At 41.0% G+C, this 16,968-nt stretch overlaps 1 protein-coding gene across 1 annotated transcript in view; it reads right to left on the bottom strand.

Annotated features, from left to right (window-relative positions):
* Positions 1 to 16,630, bottom strand: part of LOC102480006 (glutathione S-transferase A2) — a 24,534-nt gene extending 7,904 nt beyond the window's left edge. Inside the window, exons 1-5 of the mRNA XM_006168104.3 lie at positions 16,524 to 16,630; positions 9,051 to 9,158; positions 6,909 to 6,960; positions 5,198 to 5,330; positions 3,402 to 3,543 (exon numbers count right to left, since the gene is read on the bottom strand). Coding sequence (XP_006168166.1) covers positions 3,402 to 3,543; positions 5,198 to 5,330; positions 6,909 to 6,960; positions 9,051 to 9,137 — 414 coding nt within the window. The 5' untranslated portion in view covers positions 9,138 to 9,158; positions 16,524 to 16,630. The remainder of the gene's footprint in view (positions 1 to 3,401; positions 3,544 to 5,197; positions 5,331 to 6,908; positions 6,961 to 9,050; positions 9,159 to 16,523) is intronic.
* Positions 16,631 to 16,968: the final 338 nt, after the last annotated feature.

Genomic DNA, 16,968 nt, shown 5'->3' with positions numbered 1-16,968 from the left:
CATCACTGGACTCCCACATAGTCAACCATGGTTCAAGTCCCAGACATGGTGACTTAAACTCACACCAGGAACATGTGCATGCATGCCCAAGATCCTGAGAGGAGAATGGAGGAGAAGGGATTGTAGCATGGCCATCCCCCCTGGGGGGCGGGAGATGTCTCACCTTCTGTCTCTCTGTCTGGTAAGCACACATGCCCTATAGCAAAAATCTCTCTCTCAAAAAAAAAAAAAAGTTAATTTTGTTATCTAGGTGGTGCTCATTAACCATTTATTCTGAATTTTATGATGGCACAAAGTTTTCTTAAAAAGATTTTTGAGATAATCTGTAATTTATTTTTATTCATTTATTTTTTTTAGTTTGCTATAGGGCATGTGCACTCATGAGAGAGAGAGAGAGAGAAAGTGGGAAAGCATCCCCCAGGGGGTTGGCCATGCCACAATCCCTTCTCCTCTGTTCTTTCAGGGCTTGGGCATCCACACATGCATGCCCAGAGTGTTTTTCAGGCCACAGTGTTTGAGACTTGAACTACACAGTTGGCCATGTGAGATCCAGCTGCATTAATCAGCACACCACTAGCTAATCTGTGTAATATTTATTTTATTAAGTTTATTTTTTTTACTTTTTTTAATGTGTAAGAGAAACAGAGATGAAGAGACAAAGAGATATCACCCCCAACAATAGCTTGATGCCATGACCCATCCCCAGCTCCCGGCAGTCCTGTTCATGTGCACCCGTGTACCAGGCATAATCAGGGAGGACCCCAGACTCCGACTTTGAACCTCTCCATGTGGGTGCTATTACAAAGCATTGTGTTTTACCACTGAGGCACCATCTGGCCCCAATATTCTAGTAGTATAGGGGCCAGCAGATGGCATAGTGGTTATGTTGCTAGACTCCCACATGGCTCACCGTGTATTGAGTCCTGGACCCAGTAGCTTGAAATTCTCACTGGGAACAGGTGCATGCATGCCCAAGATCTCAGGAGAAGAATGGCAGAGAAGGGATTGCAGCATGCCCATCCCCCCTGGAGAGTGATTTCTCACTTTTCTTCTCACTGTCTCTCTCTCTCTCTCCAGCAAGAGCACGTGCCCTGAGGAAGAAACCACTACCCCTCCCCCAAATTCTAGCAGTATAAAATCATAAGGAATAAAAATTTAAAGTATACATAACACCTTCAATTTAATATAACATTTTGACAAATACCCTTTCCCACTAGCTATATAAATACAAGTGTGAAAAATTGCTAGTACACATTAGAATGCACATCAAAAGGTATATTGTGTACACATTGTTCATTTATGTTTTCTCGGGGTTGTTTGTTTCCATGGTACAGATGTACTGATACTGTAATGGCTGTAGAGCTTGTCGTCATGTCATGTTCCCTACAACATCAACATGGGAGGGTCTCGTAAGTTGTTCATGATTTCTTTTTTTAAAGAATTATTTATTTAATTTTGTTATTATTATTTGTGTTTTAATTTGAAGAATCTGTAATTCTTAAATTCTTCTCTTCTCGCATAGGGATTGGCATGAAAGTAATGAATAAGCATAAATCGAATGAGTAAAATAATAATGTAAAGATTTATATGAATGATGTTTAGCTTTACCTTTAAAAAAAAAATAAATCCCCTGTTTCTCTTTCATCATTTTTATGGTCCAGGATTTTTCTTATTATTTTTCTTTTTTTTTAAGGTTTTTACCATAAGGTGCGTGTACTTGTCAGAGAGAAGAGAGACAGAGACAGTGAGAGGGAAAGTAAGGACTCAGCCCCACCCCAGCAGGATAGCCACACCACAGTCCTTTCTTCTCCCTCCTCCTCCTGAAATTTTGGGCACATACACGTGTGCCTGGTGTGATTCTCAAATCACCAGGTCCAGGACTCGAACCGTGTTCAGCCATGTGGGAGTCCAGTGCCTTAACTACTATGTCACCTGCTGGCCCTATGGTCCATGGTTTTAATTCAACTTGATTTCAGGTAGGTTTGATATTTAAATGCATCCCTTTAGCCTTCAACGTGAAATAGTAACTAAAATAGGTACTATGTATATAATGATAGAACCGTATTTAGTTTTGTGCCACTTTCCTCAAATTCTGAAGGTCATATCCTAATTCTATAGATTACTTTCTTCTTAACATCTGTTCATCTGTTTCTTTCTCTCTTACCATCTGCCACCATCCCATTCCAGATAATTCCCATCTATCCCTGAAACACTACAATATTCTCTTGATGGGTAGTTGGTCTCATGTCCCCCTACACAGGGTGCCAGCATATTTTCTGAATTACTCTCATCATGTTCCTCTTGAATCAAAAGCTTGTGATAGTCTGCATAATCAGATCCAAACTGTACTCTGGCTTAGAGCCACCCATAGCCCAAGTTCTAATTATGACCATGAAATTCTTTCACACACGCAATTCTGGATTCCATCCCAATCAGTAAAATTTTATGAAAAAGCTCAGTTTTGGCATAACTGGTACAACTCTTCTCCCTAGTATGTTTTTATATAATGCCTTGAATGTCAGGGTGTTCAATTAATATTTAGAATTGCTTCTTAGAAGTGAAAGTCAGGTGGCATTGTGGTTAAGGCATTGTATTCCCACATGGCCAACCACAAGCTGGACCTGGTGGCTTACTTTCTCACACTTTCTCTCTCTCTCTCTCTCTCAAGTATACATGCCCTATAGCATATTTAAAAATAATAATAAAGATAAATAAAATAAATAATCATTCTTTTTTTTTAATTTAACTTTATTTATTTTAATTTGACCAGAGAGAGACAGAATGAGAGAGAGAGAGGAAAAGTGAGAAAGCAAGCCTCCAGATCCAAGACTTGAACTGCGGTCAGCCATGTGGAAGTCCAGCACCCCTAACTACCATGCCACCTGCCAATCCCCAGTAAATAATAATTCTTTGTAAAAATTTTTAAAAAAGAAGTGAAAATCAATGCCCCATGGACACCCAGGCCTATTTTTTCATTCTCCTCTATAGAAAGCATATTTATGTCCCTCCTAAACTTCTATGTTGAGACCCTAACCCCAGTGTGATGCTACTATTAGACTGGGCCTTTGGAAAGTAATAGGTCACGAACGCAGAGCTCTCAGAAACTAGTGCCCTTATAAAAGGGACCCCAGAGAGCTCGCTGGGTTCTTGTACCATGGGACAGCACAACCCAAAGCAGGGAATCTATGAGGCAAGGAGGAGACTCACCACATATGAATCTACCAGCGTCTTGATCTTGTGTTTCCCAGCCTCCAGAATTGGGAGAAATAAATGTTTCTTGTTTAAGCCACCCAATCTATGGTATTTTTGTTAGAGCAGCCCAAACTGCTAATATGTCCTCTTAGAACAAAAACACACTCTAAATTCTTAATATCCTTAAAGGTTCAACAACTTCCACTTACCTTTTCAAAGGCAGGAAAATAACGGTTTGTTGTTCTCTCTTTGATCAAAGCAACCTTGGCATCTTTTTGGTCAGGTGGAGTCATTGGTAGAAGAAGGATCATTTCATACAAATCTACCATCCCTTCTACATACATATCAATCCTGAAAGACAAAACAACCAAACCTTCAAGTGCTTCCTGCCTGAGACCTACAGTTTAAAAAACTAAAAGAATCATATAGTGACTGAGTAAACTGCCTCCAGTGGACGGTTTTGTTTTTGTTTTTGTTTTGTTTTGTTTTTAGGGGTTTTTGCCATAAGGCTCATGCACTCACCAGGGAGAGAGAGAGACAGAGACAGTGAGAGAGAAAGTGAGAAATCCCTCCCCCCATGGGGAGATGGCAACACTGAAATCCCTTCTCCTCCATTCTCTTCCTGGGATCTTGGGCACGCCTGCACACATGCCTGGCATGAGTTTTAAGCCACTGGGTCCAGGACTCGAACCATAATCAGCCATTTGGGAGTTCAACGACATAATCACTATGCCATCTGCTGGCCTCCAGAGGGTGGACTATATGTGCTAGTCTCTGAACTATGACTCTTTCCTATGTGTTCACATTTGTTTCTTAAAAGAACTGATTGGGGTAAATTCATGTCTGAAATGTTTGCTGTATACATGACTAAATACAGGTACAAAAAGCATCATGACCTGTCTGAGTGACAGTCACACTGGTGGGATCACTTCCCCCACTGAACTACAGTGGAGTTTGGGCTCTGCTGGGTTTTGTTCTGTACACAGATGTACCATGATTCATGCGGCCAATGACCTGCCACCTCAGTAATCTCAAGAGCGTGTCCCTGGCACAGGATCCCTCTCATGTCCTGTTACACAGCCCAGGCCCATTTTTATGCCCAAAGGTGTGCATTTTATTTTCTAATTATTCATATTAGACATGGCTACACAACCACTTGGTTTTGCCTTCATAGCCATGTTTGTGTCAATCTAGACCCCACCTGAAATGTACCCTTGCATGGTACAATTTTATTCATACTTAGTATCAGTATATACCTAGGACACCACTTTTTTGTTGTTTCAAACTAGGTTTGGGGTGGCAACAGGTAGTATAGTGGTTAAGGCGCTGGACTCCCATATGGTTGATCCCGGTTCTAGTCCCAGAGCAGCATGAAACTCATGCTGGGCACACGTGAGAAATCCTGATAGGAGAATAGAAGAGAAAGGATTGCAGCTTGGTCATCTCCCCCAAGGGGTGATTTCTCACTCTCCATCTCTCCATTTTTCTCTGTCTCTCCGGTGAGCACATGCATCTGATAGCAAAAATCTCTCAAAAACAAAAACACAGGGCTTTCTACATTATTGTTTAAAATAACAGGTTAATTAACATTTATTCACATAGCACAATTGTCATCCCTTAAAAGGATACTATTTGCTGGGTTTTAGTACACTTAAGATTTCTGCAAATCCTGTAACTTTTATCATTCCAGATATTTAAATTACAATGCTTTTCGCTTTGGCAGCCACTTCTATTCTCCCCTCCCCTCAGCTGCAAGCATTGACTAGCCTACTTTCTGTCTATATGGATTGGAATATTCTGGACATTCCAGAAATCGCATCATATGTAGACTTTAGTGTCTTTAATGTAGCATAATATTTTAGAGATTCATGCTGTAATCCTCTTTATGGCAAAATAATATTTTACTGCAAGACTATGGTGTCCCCAGCCATGCCCTGCTCACTCAAGGGGGGATCTAAATATTCCTGGGTTATCTGTTGCTGTAAGAACAGAAAATGTACCGTACAGGGCTCTCTCCTTCATGTCTTTGCCATAGAGGTTGTATTTGGTGGCGATATAGTTGAGAATGGCTCTGGTCTGCACCATCTTCATCCCATCAATCTCAACCATTGGCACTTGCTGGAACATCAAACTCCCATCTTTGAAAAAAAGAGAAAAAGGAGAGTGAATGCCTCTGGGTCCTACTCTTTCAGAACAAAATATTTATTGAAATGACTGAAGATAAAACTGAAACAAAAAAGCCCATAGCACAGTGCAGAAGGCCAACCATGGTTCAAATCCTGGCCCCAGCAACTTCAAAACATGCTCAGTGCATGTGCTGTGCACACCCTAAGGCAAAAACCTCTTTTAAAAAAATAATAAATTACGACCATCTCAGTCTCATGTGTTTATGACCTTAAGGTCAGTTCCGAAAGGAGTTTCTTGTAGGCCCTCTCGGGCCTGGATAACATGTGCATGGCCGGCCTCCAGTTCTCCAGTTCCTGACCTCAGAGTTGCTGGTCCTTGCTCTTTATCTCCCTCTTCATACTCTCACCTGGACTTCCAACCAATTCAACACTGTCCCATTGTTGAAGTCAACAATACCCACAAGAGAAAAGAACTCGAGGTCCTGCTGAGCCCATGTCTACTCCTTTCATCTACTGCATGTTACTGAGTGTCCGTAGAAGGGGGATCCTGAATGCTCAGTGCAGAAAGCAAGAGAGAACAGGGAGAGGCTTTCACAGGGCACCTTAGAAAATACTCAGAGAGGCCCCAACATTTTTAGCCCTTACAAAGTTGCCAGAGCTGGTCAAAGAGCCATACCCCTTACATTTTAACCACTTTTCTCCATCTGCACCATCCCCATCTACCGCCCTACAAACATATAGTCTATGCCTGGTGGTAACACCTTGACTTAGAGCTGTCCCTGTAGTCTGGTGTTTAAAGTAGCCAGGCAACTATGTGGTTTAAGTCCCAGACCCAGCAGCTTCAGAATCACACCGAACTTTTGTGGGTGCATGCCCAAAATCCCAATAGGAGGAGAAATGAAGAAAGAGACTGCTGCATGACATCTCCTTCTCCCTCTCTCGCTGTCTCTGTCTTTGGCAAGGGCATGCACCCTCTGGTCAAAATAATGATAATAAAAACCTTAACTAAACTTAAAAATTTATTTTCTTTTGTACATTCAACCACTGTGCATCACCACAGCTTGTGAAATAAATGTTTCCAGCATAAATACACTACACGCTAGTCTAGTAAAAGCTATTGTCGGGGTTGGCAGGTGGTGTGGTAGTTAAGGGCACTGGACTCCCACAGGCTAACCCCAGTTCGAGTTCTGGACCTGGTGGCTTGCTTTTTCACTTTGTCTCTCTCTCTCTCTCTCTCTCATTCTTTCCCTTCCTGGTTGAATTAAAATAAATAAATAAATGGATAAATAAAGTTGAATAAAATAATTCTTAAAAAAAGATATTGTCATACACATTATCATCAAGAGACAGTCCTCCATTTCTGTGTCCCTTAAATGTCTTGTCTCTATTTTTCTCCTTGATTCCCTTCCTCTCACTGTTCCCCATCTCCTGCCCACCTCCCACACTGTCTCCAGTATCCTCAACGTTTTTCAGGCCTTTATATCCCCCAGACTTTCAGTTTCCACCACAGGGTGCAGACATTCGAATAAGCCTTAATATATATCTGATACTACATGCCCTCCTCAGAGGCACTAGGATATTAGTTCTTACCATTTTTTAATTTCTCCAAATCTTCTGGAGATTCTATAAATTGCTCTTCAAACTGAAAGCAGAAACAGAAATTAAGTTCTGGTTAGTTCATTCCATAACATTCCAGACTTTCATACTTGAATGGCCTCTATATAATACATATTATGGAGAAGGAAACATTTATTTTTTAAAACTTTACTTATTTACTGAGATAGAGAGACAGAGACTGAGAGATGGATGGAAAGGGGAACTGTCACCAGAGATGTGTATGTCAGCAACTGATAGAGTGTCCGGTTCAAGACAAACAAAACGGATGGAGGTGGTCAACACAGGAGGTTTGTTGAAGGTGGTAGTGCCTGTGAGGCTGCTGGAGAGGGATGGGATCGTAATGACACCCTTTAGGCACAGAACCCAGAAGCTGAGGAAGAGTGAGCAAACAGCTGGAAGGGAGGACAGGAACCCTGGGGTGCTCTGAGCATTATCTGTACCCACTTCACCTCCTGGGCTGGCCTCATCCAGACCAGGCTTCTGAAAATAGTCTGAACTGTGAAGCTGAAAGTTAGACCTCAGCGAAGACAGATTATTCGTTATTAGGAAGGAAATCACCCAGAATAGCAGAACGTGGATTTTGTTCTGTGCCTGTTTCTCCATAAAATTGAGGAAGGATTAGGCTATTCATGAAGCAATTGAGACAGTGCAATCCCAAGGCTTAGGTGCTACGGGGTGGCTGAAGGGAGTGCACTAGAATTTTCCTCCGCAGGACTCCAGCTCCTCCTCAGACCCTCCTTTTGTGTTTCCAGTTTAAGGACAAGATCTGCAGCAGAGCCCAGGACTCACTCTCCAGGAAACTCCCCTTTCAGGATTGCTGGGTGTCTCTGAGAGGTTTTGGTCTCAGTGAATCCTCTAGAGGGCACCTTTCAGCAGTCACCCAGAAAGCTACCAGCACTCCTCATTCAGATTTCTCAGCTGAACTGAGATATATATCATGCCGGGCAAAGTCTCTTTACAAGCTAAATGATACATAGCGATTGAATGCATTAATAATAATAATAGTAATAAGTAAATTATAAGAAAAAAATATGGAAGTTTCACAGTGTCAAATGCTCGTGTGTTCTCCCAGATGCTCCTACCCCTCCCTTGAATCACAGATTTACTGGTCCTGTTCACTCTTTATCCCTATGCTCGTGTGTTCTCCCAGATGCTCCTACCCATCCCTTGAATCACGGATTTACTGGTCTGCATCCTCAGAGACCATGTCTGTCCTGTTCACCCTTTATCCCCAGGACCTAGCACAGAACCTGGCACTGGTTCTCAATAAAGTAATTGCTCAGAGAATGTATTTCATTTTTAACAAGCAGTCCTTTATAATCCATATCTTCCTGTTTGCCTTTTGGAGTTTTAATTACATTCAATTTCAATTATGACATATTTTTATCCTTTTATTATGAAAATTTCTAACACATATAGAAATAAACAGAAATGTATAAGGAGCCTCCTTGTAGCCCTCACATAACTTAAATAATTATCAACACAAGCCAATGTTCTTTCATCTATTAGGTTGTTGGGAAAATTATGATGCATTGTTTCTGTGGAGAAATGTGTCATAACTTTCCCAATGACCCAATATATTACCCCTCTGGTAATGATTAAAGGAAATCTCAGATACCATCTATTTCATCTTTAAGTATGGCATTGTTACCCAAAACATTACTACTTTTTAAAAACCACAATACATTAATACACTTAACCCATAAATAGTAAATTCTGTAATGTCATCAATATTCAAACAATATTTGTTTGTGATTGTTACAAAGATGCTATAAATTATTTTTATAGCTTATTCAAAGCCAAATAAGGCCGACAGGTTGTGACAGTTTCTTAAATTTATTTTGATGTTTACATTATGAGATGAGAAGAAATTTAAACAATTTACCATGTCAAATATATTCATCTCTTCCTAAATAATTGGCAACTTTTATTTAAGGCACAATTTTTCACAGATCATTCATTTAGTTGCAAGGATAAATGAAACTAATTTTGTCCCAAGTGTGAATAGAAACCCACAAAGACTCATTGACAACAGGAACCCCTTGTTTATGTGAGAAAAGTATTTGATACGGTCAGTTTTATATCTAACTTTAGATGACCCAACTCAAAACCTACCTCTACTCCAGCTCCTGCCAAAAGCCACCGGATACACTCCATTCTGCCCCGTGCATTGAAGTAGTGAAGTTTGGGTTTTGCCGCCATGTTAGTGGTTTCTTGGTTTCACTAAATATGAATGAATGAATGAACAAATGAATGAAACATGGAATTAAAAATACACTTTAGTATGTACGGTTGAAAAATTGAAAAACACTATTGATAGTGAAAAAGTATCTGCCTTCTTTTTTTAAGAATTTAATTTATCATTTATTCATTTTTGGGGGGGGTGGGTAGAGGTTTTTGCCTTAGGGTATATGCACTTGCCAGAGAGAGACAGAGACAGTGAGAGGGAAAGTGAGAAATTACTTTCTGGGGTGATGGCCATACCACAATCCCTTCTCCTCCATTCTCCCTACTACAGTATCTTGGCCACACATACACCTGGAGTGATTTTGAAGCCACTGGATCTGGGACTCGAACCGCAATCAGCCATATGGGAGTCCAGGGACACAACCACTATGGCATCTGCTGGCACCTTATTTATTTGTTTTTAAGTTGACCAGAGAGATACAGAAAGAGAAAGGGAAAGTGAGAAAGCAAGCTGCCAGGTCTAGGACTCAAACCACAGTTGGCCATGTGGGTGTTCAGTGCTTTAACCACTACGCCACCTGCTGGCCCCAGTATCTGCCTTCTTTATGGCAGGTTGGAGGAGTTCCTGGAATGTGTTCCTTGGCCCAAAGCGTTACCACAGAAATCATCCTAAGATTGTACCAAAGCAGTCTCATGTCTTACTGGTAAAAATGCCACTGTTTTTGGCAGGCTAATGAGTGAGTGGCTGTGGTTATAATGTACGTTATCTAGTTAATGAGAAGAGGAAGAAGGAGAAACAAGGAAACTAATATTTATTGAATAGCTCCCAATGATCCGGCCCCAATACTAGTCCCTTTCAATGTTAGTTTTTGGACAAGTTGAGTACCTGTTATCCAAAACGTTGGGGACCAGATTTTAGATTTCTTTGGTTATTGGACTATTTGCATATACATCATAAGATATCCTGAGACGTTACTCAAGTCTACCTTAAATTGGCATATATTTCATATATTCCTTATACATATAGCCTGAAGGTACTTTTGTATAATCTATATGTATTGCAGTATTTTAAATGGACCCATCTCAAGGATTAGTTGTGGAATTTTCCAAATGTGGCATCAAGTCAGTTCTCAAAAAGTTTCAGATTTTAGAGCATTTTGGCTTTTACATTTTTAAGGTGGAGATGGTCAACATTTACTCTTTTTTTTAAGAATTATTTCAATTTTATTTATCATTATTATTATATTTAAATTTGCTATGGGGTACATACTCTCACCAGAGAGAGATAGAGAGGGAGACAGAGAGATAAGGAAAGTGAGAAAGCAAGCCTCCAGGTCTGAGACTCGAACCATGGTTAGTCATGTGGTAGTCAAGCATCTTAACCACCACACCACCTGTTGGCCCAAATAATTACCCTTAAGAGGCGTATAATCTGCTTGTTACTGTATTCATTTTTTCATTAATAACATGAAGATTCAGACAGGTTAAATGCAGTATCTAAAGTCACACTCCAGTGAGTGATGATGTGAAAATACACACCCAGGACTAAAAAGGAAGTGAGTGGAGCCCACATAGGTGAAAGCTGTGGGAACCTGTGTTGCATTCTTGTAACTACAGGACATCACGACAGTGAGGACCAGGAGTGAGCAATCATAACTCTTTAACTGTTCAGCTGCATTCAATCAAGAGCAAAAAGTTGACTTCAGACTTGCTTAACTGTAACAAAAAAGTCCAACATCTTTCCACAGACTGAGGACATGAATTCCTTGCTTCTTCGAAGTTCTATAGTCAGTCCTTCCCGGGGCATTTTACTGAATAAGCTAGAAAAACAAATACTGCTGCACTACCTTTGCCTTTGGATCTAATGGAGCAGTGAGTGCCATGGTGGTTAAGGTAGTTGGATCCCACATGGCCAACTGCGTGGTTCGAATCCCAGACCCAGCAACTTAAAAAACACACCAGGAACATGTTCATGTATGCCCCAAAATCCTAAAAGAAGGGAGAAAATGGAGGAGAAGGCATTGTGGTGTGATCATCTCACTTGCAGCCTGTTTTCTAATTTTTTCTCTCACTCTAAAGCAAGTATACACATCCTTTGGCAAATTTAAAATATAAAAATATAAAAAGAAACATACCTATTCTATGCACTTGTCTTGTCATTGGAGAATGTGTACACCTCACTTTCTTATGAGGAACATAGCATGATTCAGCAGAATGAACAGAAAGTCATATAGTGTGTAAGGTGTGTTAAATTGTTACAGGCTAGAGTTCACAGAGCCAGGAGACTCAAATCCTCACAACATGTCCCTGAGCCATTGATTAAGGTTCATGTTACAAAAGAAAATAAATTTTTGTCTTACATAATATTTTATCATAAAGCTTTTCCTTCTAACATTCTCTACTTTCTGAAAATAAGGTTTCCAAGGCCAGGCCAAGCCTGGGACAAAGGTCACCGCAACGCTTTGCTGGTTAATCATAAAATGAGAACAGGATAATGAGAACAGGATGGGCTCAGGGCTGTGCCAAGGTCTTGCACATTTGCACGTGTGCAGTCCGTGTCTAGGGAGTGCTTGGCTCCTATGGCACCCTGGGCAATCACTGCTAATATCCTGTTTGGAGGTGAGGATGCTGCAGTTCATAGAGGCAGAGCACTTTGCTCAAACTCAGGCACTTGGTGAGAGTTGGCAAGAACTCCTTTTCTTTCATGTTTAAGGCTTCTCCACTTCACCAGGTACCATTATGCATGCTCTCTGTTTCTGTCTGAGAACCTGCTTTCTATTTTCCTATTCAGAGTCCTTTAGTCAACTAAAGGTTGAAAGAGGAAGGGGAGAGGAGAACACTGAATCGGTGAGGTCCTTTCTGGAGGAAGCTTTTCAGGGACCTGATTAGAAGAGAAGTACTATTGCCTTGCCTTACTTGGACAATCCAAAACTGAGTCAGTCAAGGACTAGTACGACCACATTTGTTCTAGTAGGAATGTAATCTGTGCTAAGTCCGTGAGGAAACTGTAGGAGCCACATCTCTGGGTGGTCTTATTAGACTGTCTTTGAGCAGAGAGAAGGGGGTTCCAGAGAACCTGGTTTGGATCCCATCATCCTCCCTGTGAGGTCCATTAACTGGGACAGGTTGTTTAAATTATGAGCTCGTTTTTCTCTTCTGAAAATAAAGAACTCAATCATTTAAGAGCTGTTGAGAATGTTAAATGAAATAATGTTTATAAAATTCATAATACAGACAAGGCAGATAGAGTGCCCTGCTGCTTCTGGTTTCCAGGAGAGGGGTAGGTAAGTCTGGGCATCTTGGAGAGCACATGTGTTCCCTCTCTTGATTTTTTCAGTTTGCTTGAGAGTGTGTGCATTTGCCATAGTTAGAGAGAGAGAGAACGAGGGTGAGAGAGTAACCCCCATGGCGGATGGTCACAGTGCAATCCTTTCTCCTTCTTTTCTCTTCTTGGGATTTTGGACATTCGTGCAAACACAACTGGTGTGTTTTCTTTTTCTTCTTCTTTTATTTTTTTTGGAGAGGTTTTTGCTATTGGGCGCATGAGCTCACCAGAAAGACAGAGAGACACAGAGAGATAGAAAGCGAGAAATCACTCCCTAGGGGGGATGGCCACTCAACAATCCTTTCTCCTCCATTCTTCTCTTGGGATCTTAGACACGCACATGCGCCCAGCATGAGTTTAAGCCAACACGTCCAGGACTCGAGCCGCGATTGGCTACATACATGGGAGTTCGGCAACATAGCCGTTATGCTAACTGCCAGTCACACCTGGTGTGTTTTCAAGCCACCGAGTCTGGGACTTGAACCATTCAGTCAGCCATGAGGGATTCAGCTGCCTTAACCAACACAACACTGACTGGTCATGTCCTCTGACTTTTATCTCTCCATCCATCTATCTTCTTTATTTATCTGCCTACCAACCTATCATTTTATTTGTAAGATATTCTATTAGCATTTGATCTATCACTCATTCTATTCATCTATTATGCTCACTTCAGCAACATTTATACTATCAATTAATTTATTTTTTATTCATCATATACTATCTTCTATATTCCTATGTATGTCTTCCCACAGAAATCCAGTAGAAATTAGACTTTATATATACCTAGAGTTTTTCTTAAAAAAAACCATGAGATGGCTTTTTTTTTTTTTTATAAAAAGCTCCTGTTCATGGTTTATGATATTCACTAATCATTTCACCTGGATTAACAGGAAGTTTTCAGCAAAGGAGACTGGCACCATTAAACACAGCCTTGCTTGGTGTCAAGACAGAAGCAGACCTCTGAATCTCATCATATCCCTGGAATAAACATTATAATTGGAAAAAGAAAGTTCTTCTATAGGAGAGACTAGCGTTTAATGAGATCCTCTTCAAATCCAGGTTTTCGAGCTGTCCAGGGCCTAGCAGAATTGACAGAAAAAGTATAGCCCCTGTGAAAGATACTGAAAGGACAGTAAGAAGCAGCAGGTTGTGAAGCTTCAAAGAGCAATGGTTGGACAGGACCAGCTGTGATCCTATGAAGGGCAGGAGGTCCTCCCCACTGCTGAGAGGGCCTTTTCTCTCAGTGCTGGCCCCAGGCTACTACTGACCCCGTGCTGTGGGCACTTTGAGCATATCCTCCTGTTTCCAGTCACAGTGATTGGGAACCCCACTGCCTCTCTCCAGTACTCACAGCATTAGTGCGGGTCTCACAGTCAGCATCTAAAGAAATGATCACTTCTCTCCAACACACTGTTCCTTACCTAGAAACAGTCTTTTTTTTTTTTTTTTTAAGAAGATTGTTTTGCTATAGGGTGTGTGCACTTGCCAGAGAAACAAAGAGAAAGGCAGAGAGACAGAAAGCATGTAAATGCCCCTCACAGGGGATGACCACACCGCAATCCCTTCTCCTCCATTCTCCTCTCAGGATTTAGGGCACACACCTGGCCTGAGTTTCAAGCTGCTACACGGGGCCTGAGTTTCAAGCTGTTGTATAGGGGACTCGAGCCACAGTCAGCCATGTGGGAGTCCAGCGCCTTAATCACTACGCCACCTGTTGGCCCCGTAACAGACTTTTATTAACTTTTCTTGGATTCTTTGTTTCTGATTTCCTTCTTTTAAAAAGTTTCATTCACCCCATCCTGAGATGGATACCAATCTTGAGCTATGAAATATTGCTCTCCTTGACCAAAAATAAAGATTTTCTGCTGAGACTTCCCCCTCCAGATTCATTTCTAATGGTCACTATGCAGTAAGTGTCTAGACAGGTCCAAGTGAATAGGATCCAAACATCTGAATATGAGTAGGGTCAGAATATTCCTCTATTCCCACCAAATCTGATGCACAGAGCGAGGACAGAACAGAAAAGAGATTGCAGATCACCTCCTTCTGCACACCTCTGAACGCTCAGACTGAACTTCAAGAATTAGGAAGAAATGCACCATCCATCAGATGACTAGAAATCACTGCAGGGTCATGAGAAATAGGGGAAAGTAAGAAAATACCTCTCCTCTAAGGGTAAAGAATAACTACCCTTCATCCTCAGTACAATGAAACTCATGGAAATGTTAGGTAAAGAATTTAGAATATTCATTGTGACAAAGCTAACAGAGACGGAAGAGAAGAGAGACAATGAACTGCTGAAGAGGCAGAGAAAGGAACTGACGAGTTCCAGGAGGTGAGGAAATTCTTGCAAGATTTAGAAGAGGAAATACACACTATAAAAAAAAAGAATCAAATGGACCTGTCAGAGATGAAAGCTGTAATATTAGGAAGTGTTTGTGTAACAAGCCATATGAGGTTTTATAGGAAATAAGATACCAGTGTGTGTTAGTCCCTCCCTAATGGGTTTAATCTGCTCAGAAGAACAGGCATATACACACCTAGCAGAGCATCATGGACAGCAATGACTTCACTGTAATGAGTTTCTGGGAATTCCCACCCAGGAATTAGGATTCTTTTAACCAAGCAAGTCAGTGTGGTGAGCAGGCTGCCAGGCTCAGAAACCTGAGGACCCTGCCCCTTCTGTCCTGGTGAGCTCCTGCCTTCCCGGTTAGCATCTCAGTCTCTGGGATCAATGGATTGTGTAACCCCCAGGGTTAGCCTTCCAGCCCTTCAAATTAAGATCACAGGTCACCCTTGTCCAAACATTCCCTTTTGAAGCATCTTACAACATGTGTTTTCTCACTGTCATGTCAGTATCTTCTTTTACAGGAAATACATTTTTCTGTTAGGCCCTAAGCAGCTCCAAAGTCTGCATTTGCAGAGAATCTTCCTAAACTCTAGTTTCTCCTATAAAAGAATTTTCTTTTTTTCGAATATTAACATTAATCCCAGGGCACTGTTGACCCTTCCATTTCAGAATAGCTATGTGCTGCAGTGATTGCTAGTTCTCCCCTCAAGATGTCAGCGTTTTAGCATTTGAGTCATGGAGTCCAGTGATTTCCAGCCAGGATGATTTTGCTCCTCTGCCCCAGAAGACATCTAACAATGCCTGTGACATTGTCACAACTGGGAGGAGGGGAATGCTACAGCATCAAGTGGGTGAGGCCAGGGATACTTCTAAATGTCCTCCAGTGGGGCCGGCAAGTGGTGTGGTGATTAAAGGCACTGGACTGGCTAAGCGCTGTGTATATCCAGGACCTGGTGGCTTGCTTTCTCACTCTCTCTCTCTCTCTCTCTTTCACTCTGTCCCTCTCTGGTCAAATTAAAATAAATGAATAAAGTTGAGTAAAATAATTATTTTTTAAAAATTTAAATAAGAATAAAAATGTCCTCCAATGGACAAGACAGCCCCACAACAAGAAGTCACCCCATCCAATATAGCATTAGTGCTGAGACTATGGATCCCCACCTCAGCCATTCTCTAGATTTGCCACAAGTTGGTTTTTCCCCTGAGAATGTGACTTGTCTTCTAGTCATTAGAGACAAAGATTGAGTTAGATTACAGTTCTCCTGTCATTAGGGATAATTTATTCCTATTATAATAAATCTTAGTTCGAATTCTCAGTCTGCTTAGTGTTATAGTATCACAATTCATAACAACTGTGTGGCTACTTCTACAGAGAAAACCACATTGTCATACTCTCTTATATTTGCTTACACTGGTCATATTCTAAATTTACCTAAAACGCTACTATCCCTTTCTTCTCACATCATTAACTTTTCTCATATTTCATGGTATTCCCTTAACACCCTCGCTTTTTAAACCCTTAATTTCTGTAAAGGTGTATCCAACAGAAACTGAATTAGCAACTCTTGAACTGTTATCTAAGCACAAAACAAAGACATAACTGAGTAAAAAGACAGATTTTTTTTTTTTTCTGGTGCCAAGGAAACTTTTTAAAGTAGTTTTCTAGTACCTTAGAAGGGAGGGTATTAGACAATGGCTGAAGATTTCTAAGATCAATGCTTACCTTATTAAAATCTGTCTTCCTCTTGGCGTCACTACTCAGTATCAGTTCCTGATGTCTTTATAAGATACTCATTTTAAATAACTCCTCCCACTGACAGAGGTAGAGTCCAATTAGATAAAAATCTTCCCACAGATTTTTAGAGCCATGAGATTAGAAAAAAAAGAAAAACCATCCTCTTATCACAAAACAGCTGTTAATATGTTTCTTTTCAAGGTTAGCAATTTAAAAAAAATTTAGAGCTATTTTTCCTGTATGGGGCATGTATGCTTGCCGGAGAGACAGAGACAGAAAGCAATATATCACCCCCCAGGGGGGTTGGCCATGCACAGTCCCTTCTCCTCTAGTCTCCTCTCAGGATTTTGGGCACATACACTCACGTGCCTGGCGTGAGTTTTAAGCCACCAGGTCTGGGACCATGGTCGACTACATGGGAGTCTGGCAATAT

The sequence above is a fragment of the Tupaia chinensis genome, unplaced genomic scaffold (genome assembly GCF_000334495.1).
Source record: "Tupaia chinensis unplaced genomic scaffold, TupChi_1.0 Scaffold145539_1, whole genome shotgun sequence".
Lineage (NCBI taxonomy): Eukaryota > Metazoa > Chordata > Mammalia > Scandentia > Tupaiidae > Tupaia > Tupaia belangeri.
Note: the sequence above shows the minus strand (reverse complement) of the source record. Positions and strands in the feature narration are given on the sequence as shown.